The sequence below is a fragment of the Natrix helvetica genome, assembly GCF_964273705.1.
Source record: "Natrix helvetica genome assembly, chromosome: 6".
NCBI classification, from domain to species: Eukaryota; Metazoa; Chordata; class Lepidosauria; order Squamata; family Natricidae; genus Natrix; species Natrix helvetica.
In genome coordinates, this window is record NC_138553.1 from 60169935 (window position 1) to 60187791 (window position 17857).

At 43.6% G+C, this 17857-nt stretch overlaps 1 protein-coding gene across 1 annotated transcript in view; it reads left to right on the forward strand.

The window, feature by feature from the left end:
- MDFIC (MyoD family inhibitor domain containing) overlaps positions 1-16808 on the forward strand; it is a 202655-nt gene extending 185847 nt beyond the window's left edge. Inside the window, exons 3-4 of the mRNA XM_081957348.1 lie at positions 15128-15206; positions 16712-16808. Coding sequence (XP_081813474.1) covers positions 15128-15206; positions 16712-16718 — 86 coding nt within the window. The 3' untranslated portion in view covers positions 16719-16808. The remainder of the gene's footprint in view (positions 1-15127; positions 15207-16711) is intronic.
- The last annotated feature ends 1049 nt before the right edge of the window (positions 16809-17857 follow it).

Here is a 17857-nt window from a genome sequence, read left to right on the forward strand (position 1 = left end):
TGCTTCTTTGTCATCCTGTATTACTTTTGTGTTTCATTGTCTTGACTAGTTGTCAATTGCTTTTCTAGTAAGGCTTTACAAGGCTTAGATCAACCTTCTTATAACATTTCTTGTTATAGTTTGCTCTTGAGTGATCAATGGATAACTTTCACAATTTTCTCCTGTCATCAATATATTTTGAATTAGTAACCAATTCAACTTGCCTTCTGTTAGGGCCCAGACAATGGAATAAATTACTGTAAGTTATAAATTGAAGAAGTTCCCATCTTATGGTAGCTTAGATGAGGCTCATAACATTTACTCATGAGTTGTAATGTTTTAACTTTTGTACTCAAAACCTTTGTTATGTTTTTGGTTTTTTAAAGTTCTTTAGATTTATTAAGTGTACATTCATTAAACCATTTATGTAGGCAATGCATAAAATATTCTTGAAAACACAAAACTTTATTATATAAACTGTTGGATCTGGGCAACGAGAGAACAGACTGCGGACACGACGTGACTTAACAGCTCTTTATTAGTAGTAGTAGTGATCCAGCTTGCTCTGTGGCCGGAGGGTTCCCCTTTTATAGTACTCGGGTACGCCTCTCGACCAATCAGAGCGATACCTATTTCCCGCTGTAGCAGCGGACCAGAGAGGAGACTTCCTCTGATATATGTTAATATCTAACACCCCTCCCCTCCTAGACGGAACGTTGCGGTTAGTAACATAGTCTTTTAGGTATGTTGGAGTTTGCCTTACTCGGGAGGAACGTCGCAGTTCGGGTTGGTTAGAAGTGGTTGCAGGATCGGATGCTTTTTCTGTTTCTCGTTCGGGTGGTTTCGTGCCTTCGTTGCTAGGGCGTTCCGGAGTCTGCTCGGTTACGTTGCTTGGGGGTTGCTCTGCTTCGTGCCCGATCTCTTGTTCAGACCTGGGCTCGCAGGTGTCGTAGTTCTCTGTATTGGGGCTCTCGAGTGGCTGACTTTGCGTTGGTAGGTAGCTCTCGTCCTCGGTTCGAAGGTCTGAGTGTGCTAGGCGACCGCGAAGTTGATCGATGTGCCTTTTCCAGTTCCGCCCATCTTCCAGTTCCAACAGATACGATCGTGGACCCGTGATGCCAATGACCTTTGCCGGCATCCACAATGTTCCCCCTGCATAGTTGTGGGCGTATACTGAATCCCCTATGCTAAAGGTCCGAATTTTGCTTGTGGAGTCTGGGGGTGCTGTGGCAGAGTAATTTGGGTGAAGATGGTCCAGGTGAGACCGTAGACGGCGGTCCATGAGTAGTTCAGCGGGGCTCCTACCCGTCGTTGCGCTTGGGGTAATATGCTGAATTAGGAGGTAATGGTCAATGCGTGTTTGCCAATCACCTGGACCCATCCTAGCGAGGGCCTCTTTTGCAAATCGCACCATTCTCTCCGCCTGTCCATTTGATGCCGGATGGAATGGCGCGACGAGGGCGTGCCGAATTCCCTGACCTGCTAGATATGTCTCAAATTGCATGGCCGTGAACTGGGGCCCGTTATCGGAGACCAGGAGGTCGGGCAGGCCATGAGTGGTGAAAAGTCGCCGTGGAACCTTAATGACTGCCTCTGCCGTGGTTGAAGTCATTAGGACTACTTCTAGCCATTTCGAGTATGCATCCACAACTATAAGGAAAGTCTGACCTTGGAATGGCCCTGCGAAGTTGATGTGTATTCGCGACCAGGGTGCTTTAGGCTTCTCCCATTCTGTGGCGGGCGCTTCCGGGGGTGCTGGTCTCGATTCCTGGCATGGGTCGCAAGTGGCCACCCATTCCTCTATTTCTTTGTCCATGTTTGGCCACCAAACGTAACTTCTTGCTAACGCCTTCATCCTAACAATCCCCGGATGACCCACATGTAAAGCATCTAATACATTCCTACGTAAAGCATACGGAATAACAACTCGATCCCCCCACAATAAGCAACCTTGTAACACTGATAGTTCGTCCCGTTTTGACCAAAACACTTTGAATTCCGGGCCCACGTTTCCCTTCGGCCACCCCCTCCAAACCCAAGTTTGAACTTGCTTTATTAACATGTCTTTAGAAGAAAACCTTGCAACATCGTAGGAAGAAACCAGTCCTGAGTCCAAACAATCAATGAGCAGCACCGGTACTTCGGGAGTGGGGTCTGGCAAAAGGTCCGGTAGTGGGCAACGGCTGAGTGCGTCTGCGTGTCCTAGAGTGGAACCCGGTCGATGAATTAATTTGTATGAGTACGCAGCCAGGAAAACAGTCCACCTGGTCATGCGTGGAGAAAGGGAGACTGGAGTGGGGCGGTTTCCCACCAAAAGTCCCAACAGCGGTTTGTGATCTGTAATCAGTTCAAAATCGCAGCCGTAGAGGTATTTGTGGAAACGTTTTACTCCAGCTACAGCAGCTAGCGCTTCCCTGTCCATCTGGCTGTAATTCCTCTCGGCCGATGAAAGAGTCCTGGAGTAGAAGGCGATGGGTGCTTCTTTTCCGTCGGGCATCCGGTGGCTGAGGACTGCGCCGACTCCAAAAGGTGATGCGTCGCAGGTCAATACCAGCGGTAGTGTTTGGCTGTATTGGACTAACAGTGAGTCAGTGGTGAGCAGGTGCTTTACTCCGGCAAAAGCTGCTGCTTCGGATCGTCCCCATTTCCATGGTGTGTTCCTCTGGAGTAGACGGTGTAGTGGCTCAGCAACGGTCGCCTTCTGTCTCAGAAAAACGCTGTAGAAGTTAAGTAGTCTGAGGAAGGCCTGCAACTCGGTCTGATTTCGTGGTGTGGGGGCGTCCTGGATCGCCTTAATTTTCTTTGAAGTGGGGTGTATTCCCTGACCATCGATTCTATAACCCAGGAATTCTACGCTAGGCACGTTAATTTGGCATTTTTCCTTTTTTAGGCGGAGACCCTTTTCTCTGATTCTGGCCAAAACAGTTCTGACTCTTTTATTTAATTGCTCCTCGTTTGCAGCGGACACCAAGATGTCGTCAAAATAGGGGACGACTCCCGGTATCCCTTGCAAAAGTCGTTCCATGACGCTCTGGAACAATCCTGGAGCAATACTCACACCGAATTGTAGCCGTTTGCATTTGAATGCTCCTCTATGCGTCACTATAGTTTGGGCCTCCGCTGTGGCGCTATCAACGGGCAGCTGCTGGTAAGCTTGTGCCATGTCTAATTTTGCAAATACCTTTCCTGGCCCCAACGAGTGCAATAAGTGCTGTACTACAGGCACAGGATATGCGCTTTGTTGTAGCGCGACATTAATTGTGCATTTATAGTCCGCGCAGATGCGGACTGATCCGTCTGGTTTGACTGGGGTCACGATGGGCGTTTCCCAGCGCGCGTGATCCACCGGCTCAAGGATTCCTTGCTCCACTAACTTATCTATTTCCTTATCTATTTTTGGGCGGAGTGCAAAAGGCACTCGTCTCGGTTTAAGTCGGATTGGCGCCACTTTGGTGTCTAAATTGAATGAAATCGGTTTACCCACATACTTACCAAGACCAGGGCTGAACACATCCTCGAACTCCTTAAAAATCTGCTCAGTGCTGCTGTTTTCCACGGCGTTGATTCCGGTGACTTCTAGCCCCAAGGATTCAAACCAATCCAGTCCTAGGAGGTTTTGTAATGGTGCGCTGGCGATGGTCACGGGCAGCTGGGCTACGATGTCCTTGAAACGGATCTGGAACGTGCCTTGGCCTACGATGGGGACTCGGTTCCCCTGGTAGTCTCGTAGCAGGATGTCTGGAACACGTAGTTGGCTCTTTTTGAGGCTAGGGATAGCCTGTTTCATGGATGCCCATGAAATGATCGTCAGGGACGATCCTGTGTCAACTTCCAGCTCGCAAGGTGAGCCCTCCAAGAGGACTGTGACTTTCAGCTTTTTAGGCCGCTTGGTGCGGACCTGGCTTATTGTTGTGAGATACGTTCACAATTCCTCTCTCTGGGTCAACTCTATCTCATCATCTGTATCCTGAAAATACTCTCGTTGAGCGTCTTGATAGAACGCTCTCTCAGCTCTTTGTGTGTAGTCTCTCTGGGAATACGCTCGCTCAGCTCCTTGTGTGTAATCTCTCTGGGGATACGCTCGCTCAGCTCTTTGGGAATTTTCTCTCTGGGTAAACACTTGTGGATTTCTCTCTGGGCGCCCTTTTTGATTTCTCCAAGCCCCTGGGTTGGGCTTCTGTTGGCGGTACATGGGTGGCTGCCGTGAGGCAGGGACTTTGCTCCGGCACACTCCTGCGATATGCCCAAGTTTGTTGCAGTGCGAACAAACAACGTTCCTGAACCTACAGGTAGACCTGGGGTGATTCCCTCCGCAACTTGCGCAGTGTGGCAAACGGAATCCGGGTTTCCCCCCAGGCCTCATGTGACTGCTCCGCATCAGGTGACTGTCCTCGAACTCGGGATCCTCGTAGTCGGGGCTTGTGTCCTCGTAGTGAACTCTGGTTTGCCTTGGTGCTGGCTGGTTTACGCTGAACCCCCGTTGTATGGTTACCGATGATTTCTCTGCTGACTCTGACGCTCTTGCTTCGTTTAGAGCTATCTGTAGGGTTAAATTCGGGTTTGCCAACAGCTTCTTTTGTAGTGAAATGTCTCTTAACCCACAGATTAGCTGCACTAAGATATGCTCGTCCAGATCCCTGAACTCGCAGTGAGTTGCTGCTTTACGCAGGGCTGCAACATATTGATTTATTGATTCTCCAGCTTTCTGGTTCTGCGTGTTGAATTCCTTGCGGCACACATGGCGGGAAGGTTTTGGCGCGTAATGAGTCTGTAGCGTCTGTTGCAACGCCGTCCATGATACTGCCTGTATCGGAGTAGGCGCGGTGAGGTCTCTGGCCGTGTTGAAGACTTCTTTCCCGCAGTAGCCGAGGAAGATGTTTTTCTTTCGGGCGTCGGTGATCCCCGTGTATTCGTTCGCTTTGAGAAAACACTCGAAGCGAATCATGAAGGCTTCCCACTCGTCGTTCGCTGGGTCGAATGGAGCGGGGGGAGTGTGCATCGCCATCTTCTCTCGTTTGAATTTGCCGCGCTGCGGTGACCGAGATGGCTGCCGGAATTTCTGCTGAATTCCTGGGCTGGATCAAATCCGGAGATTCTGGAGTAGCGTTCTTCATCCTATCTGCCTCTCGATCCCACCTTCGTCGCCAATGTTGGATCTGGGCAACGAGAGAACAGACTGCGGACACGAAGTGACTTAACAGCTCTTTATTAGTAGTAGTAGTGATCCAGCTTGCTCTGTGCCGGAGGGTTCCCCTTTTATAGTACTCGGGTACGCCTCTCGACCAATCAGAGCGATGCCTATTTCCCGCTGTAGCAGCGGACCAGAGAGGAGACTTCCTCCGATATATGTTAATATCTAACATAAACCTTCAATTAACCCAGTAAAGTTTTCACATCAATATGAATTTTGGGTGTTGTCTGTCTCTACAAAACTGCTTTTTTAAAATTTTATATATACATACATACATACATACATACATACATACATACATACATACATACATACATACATATAATATTTTTTTTGTGTGTGTGTGTGTGTGTGTATGTATGTATGTATGTATGTATGTATGTATGTATGTATGTATTGCAAGGCAACAAGCATACATAATACTCTTGCCTACTGTGTTCTCCATAACAATCCTGAGAGAAAGGTTGGGCTGGTCCAAGGTCACTCAGCCAGTTTCCCTTTCCTATTTCTAGGATAGTAGCTTAGTCACTACATGAAACTGATTCTCTTTATAAACACTAAATCTATATATGTATATCTGTGTAGAATCTACAGTATTGCTTCCTAATGTCCTTTCAAAAAAAGTTCTGCTTTAAATTTAATTTATATTTTCAGTGAAATTTTGTTTAGTTTAAAATCCTCCAGATTAAATGCATTTGCTATTTAAGTTCTGCCTTGCTTTTCAGTCCAAAATGATGTTGAGGATGGTCTATACCAAATCATAAAACAGAATTACAGTGCAGCTGTTTCTATCTTTTCATTTATATAGTGTTTATATAGGGCTCATCACAGGTAGTTTTCTCTGTACATAAGAGGTTACAGGGACAAAGTAGAACAATTTCTATGATAATTTCTCCTGTTGTTTCTATGAAACAAATTAGTAAAGGAAGACAAATGATGGCCCTAAATAGCATTTCTCAGAGTCTCCAAGAAGGCTTATACTTACCAAGAGGGAGACAGTGGCATAGGGCTAATGTTGCAGTGGGCAAATGGCCTACTGATACAAAATGGATAGTTCAGGACTTTTTCATTTTCTTGAAGTGTGTGTTTGTGTGTCTGTGGATTGTGCAGAGAATATAATTAATACAGCATACAATATAACTAGGAAGGCCACTAATGTAATACATTTATGTATAGATATGGCTGACATTGTATCAATGAAAAGGGTAACTGATGAACCAATCTCATATGATTTATGTGTTTATTGTCAGATTTATATCCAACTTTCTTCCAAAAACTGAAGAAGCATACATAGCAGCACCTTTTCCCATCCCCCACCCCCACTATCATAACTTCTTAGAAGGAAATTGGTTTACAAAGTCCCGCAGTGGGCTGAACTTAAATCTAAATCACCCTGATCTATACCAGTACTTTAGCCACTATGATACACTGACCCACTTACATTTTTATTCAGATATCAATATCACTTCAGTTAATGGGCCCTCCGTTAATTATAAAAAGAACTGCAGCTTTAATAAGTTATATAATTCCAGGATTTACTTCTGTGCTATTGTTAAATACAAAAGCCAATAATGCTTAGTACCTTAATACTGAATTTACTGGAATTTTTAAATCAACAACTGTATGATTGCACTAAATGCACATTTCTCATTAATTATAATTTCTACTGCTCCATTTACAATTACTCTATTGAGAAAGTGCTTGGAAAAATGAAACAGATGTATATTATGTAGCATTTGGACAGACACATCTGTTTATTCTTCAAAAATCTTTTATTGTCACTGAGGGCAAAATTGATGGGATGGCATTTCAGGAAATCTTTCTTGGGAATGTAGTAACACCAGAAAAGAAAATGATAGGTTTGAGATATCTATGATGTATCTTTTTCCCCTTTCTTCATTTTTTAAAAAGATTACTGTTACTTCACAGGAATGGTGTTAGGTTAAATTAATAACTGATTCTAAAGCTCGGGGATAGCCTAGGATGGCAGGAATGATATTACACTCATTTCATTGATAACTCTGTTGTTAAGGGGGCTTCCAGTTTTTAACAAAAGCAGAACTATTGTGCTCCTATTGCACAATTCATTGGTATAAGCAAAGCCTCATAGTCTGATACAATAGTCTGTTGTGGAATAATTTAATGGAACAATGTAAGCTTTTATTCAAAGAAATACTTGAATATTATATTTTCTTACATTTCTTACCTATTGTATTTGTAACTTTAAAACTTTGGAGCCTATCTGGAGCTTCTTAGCTTAAACAATTGAATAGACATTCTCAGCTTTGCTTATGGTATTCCTTCAGCTCTGGAGTAAAGAATTCTGGATCTCATCTTGGCTTTTCCCAAAAAGATGAAACTCCACAACAGCTTCTAGAATTTAGCTAAGTGAGTCCCCATTCAGAGACCTGTCAGTCATCAACCAGTGAGGGAGAATGAGAAGGAGGAAAAGACCAACCTTTATTAATTAATAGGAGGGCTTTGGCCTTTACACTTTGAGGAGGATTCTTTTTTAAAAAATGAATAAGACAACTAGTGTTCCTTGGTTAGGCAGCAGAGATGACAATGGCCGCAAGATTTAGCTGTAATTAGACTTGTGTAAACAGCTGGAAAAGAACTTATCTGGCTTGTGAGGGGCAGCTGATCTTATGCTTTTGGCATAAGACGGGTGTCCAACTCAAGGCCCGTGGGCCAGATTCAGCCCGTGAGGTGGTTAGGTTTGGCCCATGGGCCACCCTGGAAACAGTGAAGGACTGGCCCATGGTGTCTCGACCCGGCCCGGGCTGACCTGCAACCTGGTGGTGGCCAACTGGGCTGGACTGCGGGCAGCCTTAGATCCACTGCGCTATCTCGGCCCTGCCCCCTGGGCATGCACACTGGAGGCAGTGTCCCTATGGACTACATTCTGAGCACTTCCCTTTCACCCAGGGCACCTGCCTCAACCACTCGCCACCTCCTGTGCGCACGCCCAGGGGTTGAGGCTGAGGCAGCACATCAGATCTAAGGCTGACTGCAGTCTAGCCTGGATGGCTGCCCCCAGCGCCGTGCCTGCACCAGATATCCAGGCCCTGTTCACTGGATTTTCACTGGGACTTCCCTGCCCCCACATGGGAAAGCCACACTGCCAATCTCTTTCCTGCTACTCATCCCATCCTAAACACGGAGGAAGGAAGGAGATGGGAAGGAGACAGAATGGGACTTTTAGGCCATGGGGCTTCTGCCTGTTAGTATGTGATGGGTGTTAGGAGATTGCAGGGCTGTGGCAGGGTGAGCAGCGGTGGTGTGCAGCTTCTGGCATTGCAGGGGGCAGAAGCACAACTGCCTTCTCGGCATCAGGCATAGGGTCAGTCCAGGCATGGAGACAAGGGAGGCGAGGGGTGAATAAAAAGAGAAGCCGCTGTTCCCAGGTTTTGTTTTAATCTGCAAGAGGTTCTGGACAGAGGCTTCCCATTTTGAACCCTCTCCCAGTGTGCCTCTGTGTGGTTCTCTGCTCACTTCTCCCAGATCTGTGTGTGTGTGTGCATGTGTGAGGGGGAGGTGTCCAGCACCATAGCCCACTGCAACTATCAGGCTGGCTCTCCAAGAAACAGGCATGGTGACAGCACTGGCAACATCAGGAGAGGCATGTGATGTGGACCACCGGATGCCCCTGTTCTGTCCCACGTGGCTGGGATGGGGCAGGTGGCACATCTAGCAGGCCAGGCTACTGCTGTGGGCTGAGATAAGGTGAAGCAGGGAGTGGGGCAGCTGTTGCCAGTCACCATCAGTCCACCTACTCCATCCCATTTGTTTTTGTTTGCTGCTTGGATGGCCAGCCCAGTGGAGCAGGCTCTGGAGCCACAGCGCGCACCAGCTGAGGTGCCAGCAGGCGGCTACTGCCGGAAACCATTGTTTACTATGTACAAAGGGCAGCGAGCGTGCAGTGGCCGATGGTTTTCAGCAGCAGATGTCCCACCCCATGCCTCACCTCATCCCATTGGACAAGCCTCCCATCCACTGCTCTACCCACCAAAAACCTCTGGATTCTCTTCCCAACCCCACCCCAGTTCCCTGAGGACAACCAAAATGCTGATGCAGCCCTCAATGAAATCAAGTTTGACATCTCTAGTATAAGATGGCAGCAGGAGCAGTAGGAGCTTCTGAATGAGATGAATCTTTGTCCTGTTGCTGCCATGTGTCCTCCTGTGCCATCTTGTCAATTATATTTTCTCCACCAGTTTCCTCCATGTTAGTGGAATTTTTATATTTTATATGCTTGAGTTTTGATAGTTGTTTGGTTGGTTCTTCAGCTGATTCTTGGATGAGAGATAAGCTAGCAGGACAGACTTGGGAGTGGGAGTGGGAGTATGTTTGGATGGATTGGGTTATGAACTGATGTGAGAGAGTGGAAGAGGGTGGTATGGTAGCTTATGCCCAAGCTAAGGGATGGTGAATGTGACATGGAAGTATTTCTGAGTCTGTGCCAGTCTTTAACTCTGCCTAGGATTTCATTTCCCAGCCAGAAGGGTTATACAGTTTGGGACTCTCCTAGATTCATGTTTCCTGCTCATAGAGTAGATGGCAGCCTTACTGGGTGTCTGTGCTTTGCACCAGCTTTGTCTTATGCACCAATAGTGCCCATTCTTGAACTAGGAAATCTTGTTCTTTATGATTCATGTCTTAGTCACCTCCCATTTGGTTTACTGTAATGTAGCCTGTTCATGTGCACAGCAAAGGAAAAGGATATTTATGAAACTGCTTGTCCCCCATTGTTTCTGTCTGTCCTCTCTGATCTACCAGTTTGCTTTCATTGAACAACGCCATCTGGCTGGACCCTGGAACTAAACATTCCTCCAGAGATAGTCCAATTTGTTAACCACTTTTAAAGCTGTGACATCATGCTTCCCCCAAGCATTTAGGCCAGGCAGATAGCTCTGTTGGTGATGTGCCTTTTTGTTTGAGAAGTGTTGATTAACCAGCGCATCATAGGTTATTTACTATTATAGTAGTTTTAATTTTTCTAAGTGCCTAGAATACTGTGAGATGGATGGCTCTATAAATCATTCAATTAATAAATATTTCTATCTCATTATTTTTCCAAGATGACCATCCTAAATCAAACCTAGTCTTTTCAAGATAGTTATTGATGTGTTTAAATATTTAAATGTTAATTGATGCATCTGTGTCTATGTGAACTTTTAAAATGTTTCATATAATGCTTAAGTAACTTTGCTTTATTGTAGCCAATTGTCATGTAAGGTGCTTGTCAATTCTTCTATAGCAAGCATGGAGGTAAAATGGTTTTCCTAAGCCGAAGGAACGGAGTCCTTCCCTCATATGTAGGATCTTAATTGCTTGTTTTAGCAATGATCGCAGTTGGTGTTACATTAATATACAGTATATGGAAAGCATGCATTTAATATGGAACTCTTTTGTTTATTCCTAACTAATCATTTCATTTCTTTTGCTACCTCAGCAGATAAAACTCAAACAATAGTAGCAGAGAACAGACTTAGAGATGAGAGTTTAAATAGGTTGATGTACCTGATCCTATTGTGTGAAAACTTCAGTATTCTCCCCCTTTCCCTTCCCTACATATGGTTCAGTTTCTAATACAAATTCCTTCTTACAAAAACACAAGCTCTCATATCTTTGCATTTTGCACCTTATGAAAGAATCCCAAAACATGGCTCATGCCACCAGGGGGTTGTCTGAATTTTTCTTCAGACTAGTCTCAGTGCTTTTGTTTTCTTTAAAGTTATGCTTTTGGTTCTGACTTGTATTTGACAAAATGAAGTTTTTATAGCTTTTTTGTAGCAAAGCAATGCATTCAAATAATAGACAAAAATGCATGCCTAAGTGGAACAAATCAAACTTTTCCAAGATCTTTCTCTTGGAAGCAAACATTCTCTTAGATGTTACTCTCTAGGTTCACTTCACCTGAAATATAAATGAACTGAAACCAAATACGGAAATAAAAGAAAATTGGTTGACTTTTTTATGTTGGATTGCAAATTCTTTATGCATAACAAAGTGATATGAATAGCAAAAATTCAGTATCATTAGGAATTCAGTGATATCTGTAACTATATAATTGTGTAAATCTCTCCATATTTATGTGACTTCTGGTAAGATTTACTTCAGGGTATAACCCGTGAAGTGTTAATGATCTTACACTGCAGTCCTAACTGTCAAATCAAATTATAACAAGTTTGGTTTATTTTTCAAGTAGCTTCAACATGGATACCACTTACATTGGATTCAGAACTAAGCACCTCATTAAGAGAGTTTAAAATCAATGGTGATAACTCAGCTAAAATATGTCTGCTATTGATCACTCGTTGCTCAGCAATACGAAGCTATTGTTAATCAGGAATAAGAGTTGCTAGTGTGTATATGTGTATGTGCGTAATATTATATTCAGTATAGCTTAGTTTTGTTAGTGTTCCTGTATTTCAAATGCAAACACTAGTGGGCAAGAAAGCTTAAGAGCTAGGTCATTTACAGTAGTTTTCTGCAGCGTTGTGGGGAAACCATGAATATGAAATGTCTATGGAGATTCTCAGTCATCCAGGTCATGATTGTCCCAAAGGTGCTTTTTCAAGAGGCAATCGGACTTTCTGGTTTTCCTTTGAAGACATTTTGCTTCTCATCCCAGAAGCTTTTCCAGGTCATGAATATGGAATGATGAATTTTGTAGTCCCTTCCTAAATAGATTCTCTTAAGGATAAACGGAAATAGAGATAATTTACTACCGGTATAATATTAAACTCTATGGTTGTTCGATGGGTTTGGATTATTGACATATGAATTTAGCTATTCTGCTAAACACTACCCTGAGTTCTATGCACTCGTTTAATGGCTTAGGGTAACATGTGATAAAAATATTATGATTGACTACCATGTTCATCATTCAGTTCAGTTAGGTTGCCAGGGAAATCTAGAGTACATTTTCTTTAGTATGCTAAATGATTAATTAGATTTTTTTCATTGTTCCTTCTTCCTTCCTTTTATGTACATCTTGTAGTTCTGCTTAATGGACTTAAGCGCGTGGTTTCACTTTCTTGTGGTGCTGCTCAGTTTGTCTTACTCTTTGAAGGCTGATTCTAAATATCATTTTTATTCTTCTCCCCCAGAACTTTCCTTCTATTGGAATTCAGTAAGAACTAGGGAAACCTTTACCCATTCCGTGGTGAGAATACTTTTTTCCCCCAAAATCTCTCAGGCAATGAACTCCTATACTACTTCGACAGCACAGGCTTTGTTTAATACAGAACTCTGTGCAATTGATTTTATACACTGGATTAAAGAAAGGAGACATACATTTTCTTTCTAATTTTTCTTTCAGTTCTTTACAGCCTAATTCCTTCTTTTCCATCCAACTTCTTTTCCATTCTGAATCTCCAATTGGCTTCTAACTTACTCCGTCTATCCACGTGATGGCGAACTTATGGCACACATGCCCGAAGTGGCACACAGAGCCATGTTGCCTGGCACATGCAGCATCGCCTGTTCCTCTTTTTTTTTTTTTTTTTGAATAAAATTTTATTGGTTTTTCAAGATTTATAGGGAAAAGGGTAAATGGACAGGTATACAAATTTTGGCAGTTGCAAAATGTGTGAGGCCCCCCTCCCTCCATACCCATAGTATACATTTATATATAATGCATTAGTATATAATTGATTACAATCAGCATATTAGTTCTATTATTAAATTCAATCAAATTAAACATTACAGTATAAAATCCAAATATAATTCCATTTTCACTTTCGGTCAATTTATAATAATATGATTTTCTTGTTTATTTTTGTGATCTGAGTCTTCTTGCTATTGCCCCATCTCCCTCCACTGGCAGAGCTCTGGCCCCTCCCGTGTCCTGCGTGTCCGTTGTGGTGTCTGGTGGTTTCTCTAGGAGTGTTTTATTTTTTTCCATAAAGGCCTGCGCCTCTATGGGTGAATTAATTCTGATTCTTGTCTCCTCCCAGAATATCAGCATACCTTCAGGCATCAACCATCTAAACCACACCCCTTTCTGGTATAATTTATTCGCTAATTGCGAATAATTTTTTCTTTTTTCTCTAATCTTCTTAGGGATCTGCTTCAGAATGGTTATTTCCATATCATGATATGTCAATGCTTGCCCCCTTTGTACACCCAGAATTTCATCTCTTGTGCTTTTTCTAAGGAATTTAATGTGAACCTCCCTGGGTACATTGTGTGTTCTAGCATAAGCTGAGTTCACTCTATAAACCAGGTCTATATCCCACCCCATCTGTTGTTTTTCTTTGTGTGTGTAGTCAGCCAGAATGTTTGTCATGATGTCCCTTATATTTTCCCCATCTTCTTCTATAACATTTTGAAATCTAAGATAATAGGACATTCTCTCAAATTCTAATTTCATCTGTTGGATGTCAAGATCTTTGTTCCCTTTCTGCACCGCTTCCACCCCCCCCCTCACCTCCTCCACCCCCCCTTCCACAAGATCCAGTCTCTGTGAGTTCTTATAAATTTGGGCTTGATTTTCTTTAATTTCATCTTTCATTTCCCTTAGCTGTTTCTTGATTTCCTCCTGGCCCTGTAAAATTTGTTGAAGCATTTGTTGAAAGTCCATCTCTATAGTCTTAGGTTGCATCAGTTCTGTTATCTTTGACTGTGTAGCTGGACTGGATGTTACAGATGTTGGAGCAGACGTGGCAAAGCCAGGTTTCCCAGGAGGTGGTCTTTTGGATGCCATCCTTTATAACATTAGAAGTTCAGTCCATATATAAGATAAACAGTTAGAAAAGAAGGGTAGCCAGGTGAGGTCCGGGAGCAGAAGAACCAGGCAGAAGAGAATCTCTCTAATAAGTCTGGCAATAGATGAAAGGTTTCCCCTAGAAAGTTCAAAAAATACCAATCCACAAGAGATTCCTCTGGGAGACACGGAGACAAAGACCGGAAGCCTGAATTTTAAAGGTGGAGTCAGGTTTCACAATTCATAAAGACAACGGAAGTGTGCCATCTTGCCCTGCCAGTTTTAGGCACAGAGGCATAACAAAGTTTTAAAAAAGTTCCAAAAGTCCACAAATCACAGTAGAAAGTAAAATTAAGTTGAAAAGAAAATCATCTCAGCCTGGGTGAGGCTTCATTCGTTGGCTCTCCCCCCTCCTCCTTCCCCGGGGGCTGAGAGCAAAATTATTCCTCGCCGCTTGTCCAAGGGGGGGGGAAACCCCCCCTCCAGCCGCGCCTCCAGAATACTCCGAAAGTTATTTTAAAGTTATTTTATAACTAATTCTTCGTGCAAAATAGGGCATGAAGAGAGAAGCAACCTCACCGCACCGCAGCTGCTTCCTTCAATTGCTTCATTCTCCAGACGGCTTTAGCGAGGCGCGAGGCGCAGAAACGCGAGGCACCCTCCGATCTAGCTCCCCGGTGCCTTGGGCGCGCGCGAGACCTCCCGCCGGCCGCCGCCGCTGCAGGAGCTCCCCGCGATGCCGCCCCTCCAGCAGGACCCCTCTGAGGGGTGTCCTGTGCCCCCCAAGGAGTGGGGAAGCCCACCGGAGAGCCGGAGCGGGCAAAGAGCTGCCCGTCGCCGCTGCCGCCGGAACCGGAACTCCGCCTGTTCCTCTTCTGGGTTTCTGGTGCACATGTGCATACAACGATCAGCTGGCCTTTGTGTGTGCAGCAGTGACAAAAACCAGAAGAGCTGGTCTTCCATTTTCTGGCTTGAGCATGCCTGCCTGCCAGCTGATCGGCATGTGCGCAGGCATGGCAGTAACCGGAAAACTTGCTGGACGGCGCTAAGGCATGAGCCGCAAACCAGAGGTTCATTTTCCACTGCATGCATGCCCCCTGGGCAGCTCCTCTTCCTGGTCGCAGCCCAGATTAGCACACATGTGAAGTGCTGCCTTTTTGGCACTCAGTGCCAAAAAGGTTCACCATCACTGGTCTATCCTAACCAAAAATAAAATGTTACCAATCCTCTTTGTTTATTTTCAGGCAGCAAAATAAAAGAATTAGAACAATCTACATTCAGCAGCAATATAAGTCATCAAGAGGAACTGCTGCAGAGAAGAAGGTAAAAGCTTATCCTTTCTGCCTAGCATAAACTGTTTGGTTATTGAGATGCAGTGACGTGCGGTGAGGTTTATGACTGGTGAGGCACTGACACAGTGTTGGGTTTCAAATATTTTTAGACTTGTGGACTTCAACTCCCAGAATTCCACAGCCAGGCATGCTCAGTTCCAATTTAAAGCGACAGCATTTGTTTTTCTCCTTTGCTCCTTCTTTCTTTTTCTTTTTCTTCTCCTTCCCCTCCTTCCTCCCTTTCTCCCTTCCTCCCCCTCTCTCAAACACACACACACACACACACACACACACACAAGTTGGATTGGACTATCTCTCCTACTCCTTCCCTCTCTCTCTCACTCTCAAACAAACCCCCCCCCACACAAAAGTTGGATTGGATATCTTTTCCAGTGGCTTGAAAGCAGCTCCTCTGCCATCCCCCCCCCATTCCCCTGCTGCCTTTCCCAAACACCTCCACCATTGCAAATGCAGCCTGCTGTCTGGGTGGGAAATGCCTGGAACACAATAAAGCCCACCCACCACCTCCTGCTGGCAGGCTGGGGTGAGAGGAGAGGCAGAGAAGCCGGAGGGGAGCCGAGCCTTCCAAAAGAAAGAGGCTGGGGGGAAGTGTGTGTACTACAGCATGGCTCTTTGCCTGGCTTCCTGCCTCCTCCTGTGGTCTCCTCAGTGCTCGCTTGTGCTCTCCCTCCCCAAGTGTAGTTTGATTGCAGGTGGAGCCATGTTGCCTTTTCAAACTTGTAATCAGTGAAGCTGGGCTAGATTTTTATATAGTTTTATCCAGCTGTGTGTGTGAGAGAGAGAAATGAATGTGGGCCTGGGGAGGAAGTCACTACACTTGGGGAGGGAGAGCACCAGTGAGGAGACCACAGGAGGAGGCAGGAAGCCAGGCAAAGAGCCATGCTGTAGCACACACACCGGCCCCACAACGTGGCTCTGCCTGCAATCAAACTACTCTTGGGGAGGGAGAGCACAAGCGAGCCAGGGTCCTTCCCTCCAGCCTTTGCCCAAAGCCCTGCACAGCACCAGGAGGATGAAGTTTGAATTCCTCCCCCTCCCTCCAACCCACACGTACCTTTTCCAGCTTTTTTTAACAGTTAAGCAGAGTCATCCACGGTGAGGCAGTAACTAGCTCAGCTTTTTCCTTTTACTTTTTTTTTTCATGATGAGAGTGGTGAGGCTGTGCCTCACTTGCCTCACCTGACTGCACGTCACTGTTGAGATGGCATATAATGATTGGCCTCCCTGGTCACCTGGCAGTAATTTTATATATACTGTTTAAAAGTCTTATTTTCACAGGCATCATCATTTAATATATTTGAAACACTACAGAGTGTTCTATTTTCATTGCACATTTTACCTGTTTATTACTTTTTTATATTTATGCAAAATGTATCCTCCCAAGTATACTTGTAACTGCAGTATAAATCATCACTTTAATATGTTTTCCAAAGTAGTAGTAAAATTAAAATCCAGGCTGTCATTTTTATTTTACAGGTTCTAGTGCTTGAGGCCTTTCTCACAAATGAAGAGATCTATGCAGGCATAGACAAGACTCACTGTGTCTGTGGAGATATGACTTGGAATAACAAGAATATCATTTTTAACAACAAACAGAGGTTTGGCTGTGAATTAATAGAATATTTAATAAAATTTCATATTTTATTTTGTTTGCAAAGTCTCATGCTGTCCATTGCTCTGCTGACAGACTGTATAAATTTGATGCTTTCTTTGGAACTATCTTATCAAAGAGCATCTATTTTATTTGCCTTTCAAAACCCATAAATATTGTTTTGAGGATTTTGTTCAGATCAAAGAGTATATCCATACCCACTTGTCATTTTAACTTGCATGTACATGTGTGTGCTACCACCACAGAATACTAGAGATATTTAAATCAACAATATGGGTTCCATTCAGAATCACTAAAGAAAATTTGGTTTATTTCTAGAATCTAGTACCCCATTCAGTAAAACAAAAGCATCTTTTATCCTAAGTTAATTAGTTCATTATAGGAGATACATCATTCTTTTAAAATAAGGCAAAGAATTTCAAGTGCAATTACAAAGATAGTTACTGGTAATAAACTGAAAGAGAAGAATAAATGATAAAGTATTTTGATGAAAATTGTATTTAGGAAGAATAATAATTTTAAATTTGTGATAACTGTGCTCGTACAAGATTTTCATTCTGTACAGAAGAAATAGCTATCTATTGTTTGTAAATAAAATGATTTTTTTTCATTGTGGCACTTCTGTCTGATGCAGTTAATCACAGTATTCTTTTTGTAGTTGTTAAGCAAAGGGGGGAGGAAACCCCTCATCTCTTATTTTAGCTCCTGATGTTCATGTTTTATAAAATACCCATCAGGTGCATCTATTCCTGACAATGTTGTGTTTTAATTCCAGAATGGATTTGCTTTAAGTTCAAACATTCTGGATTTTCTATCATGTTTGAAATTTCATCCAAGAATAACTGCTTTTCAAGAAAATTAGCTACTATTTGAAGCTAAATATTCTGGAGTAAGCCACTTGTGTATTTGGCTCTGTTGGATTGCAATTTATTTAGCAATATATTATTTTTCACGTGCTTAATTTTTTTAAATTATGAAATTTTAGGAAGGATAAAAAAAATTCAGGAAAG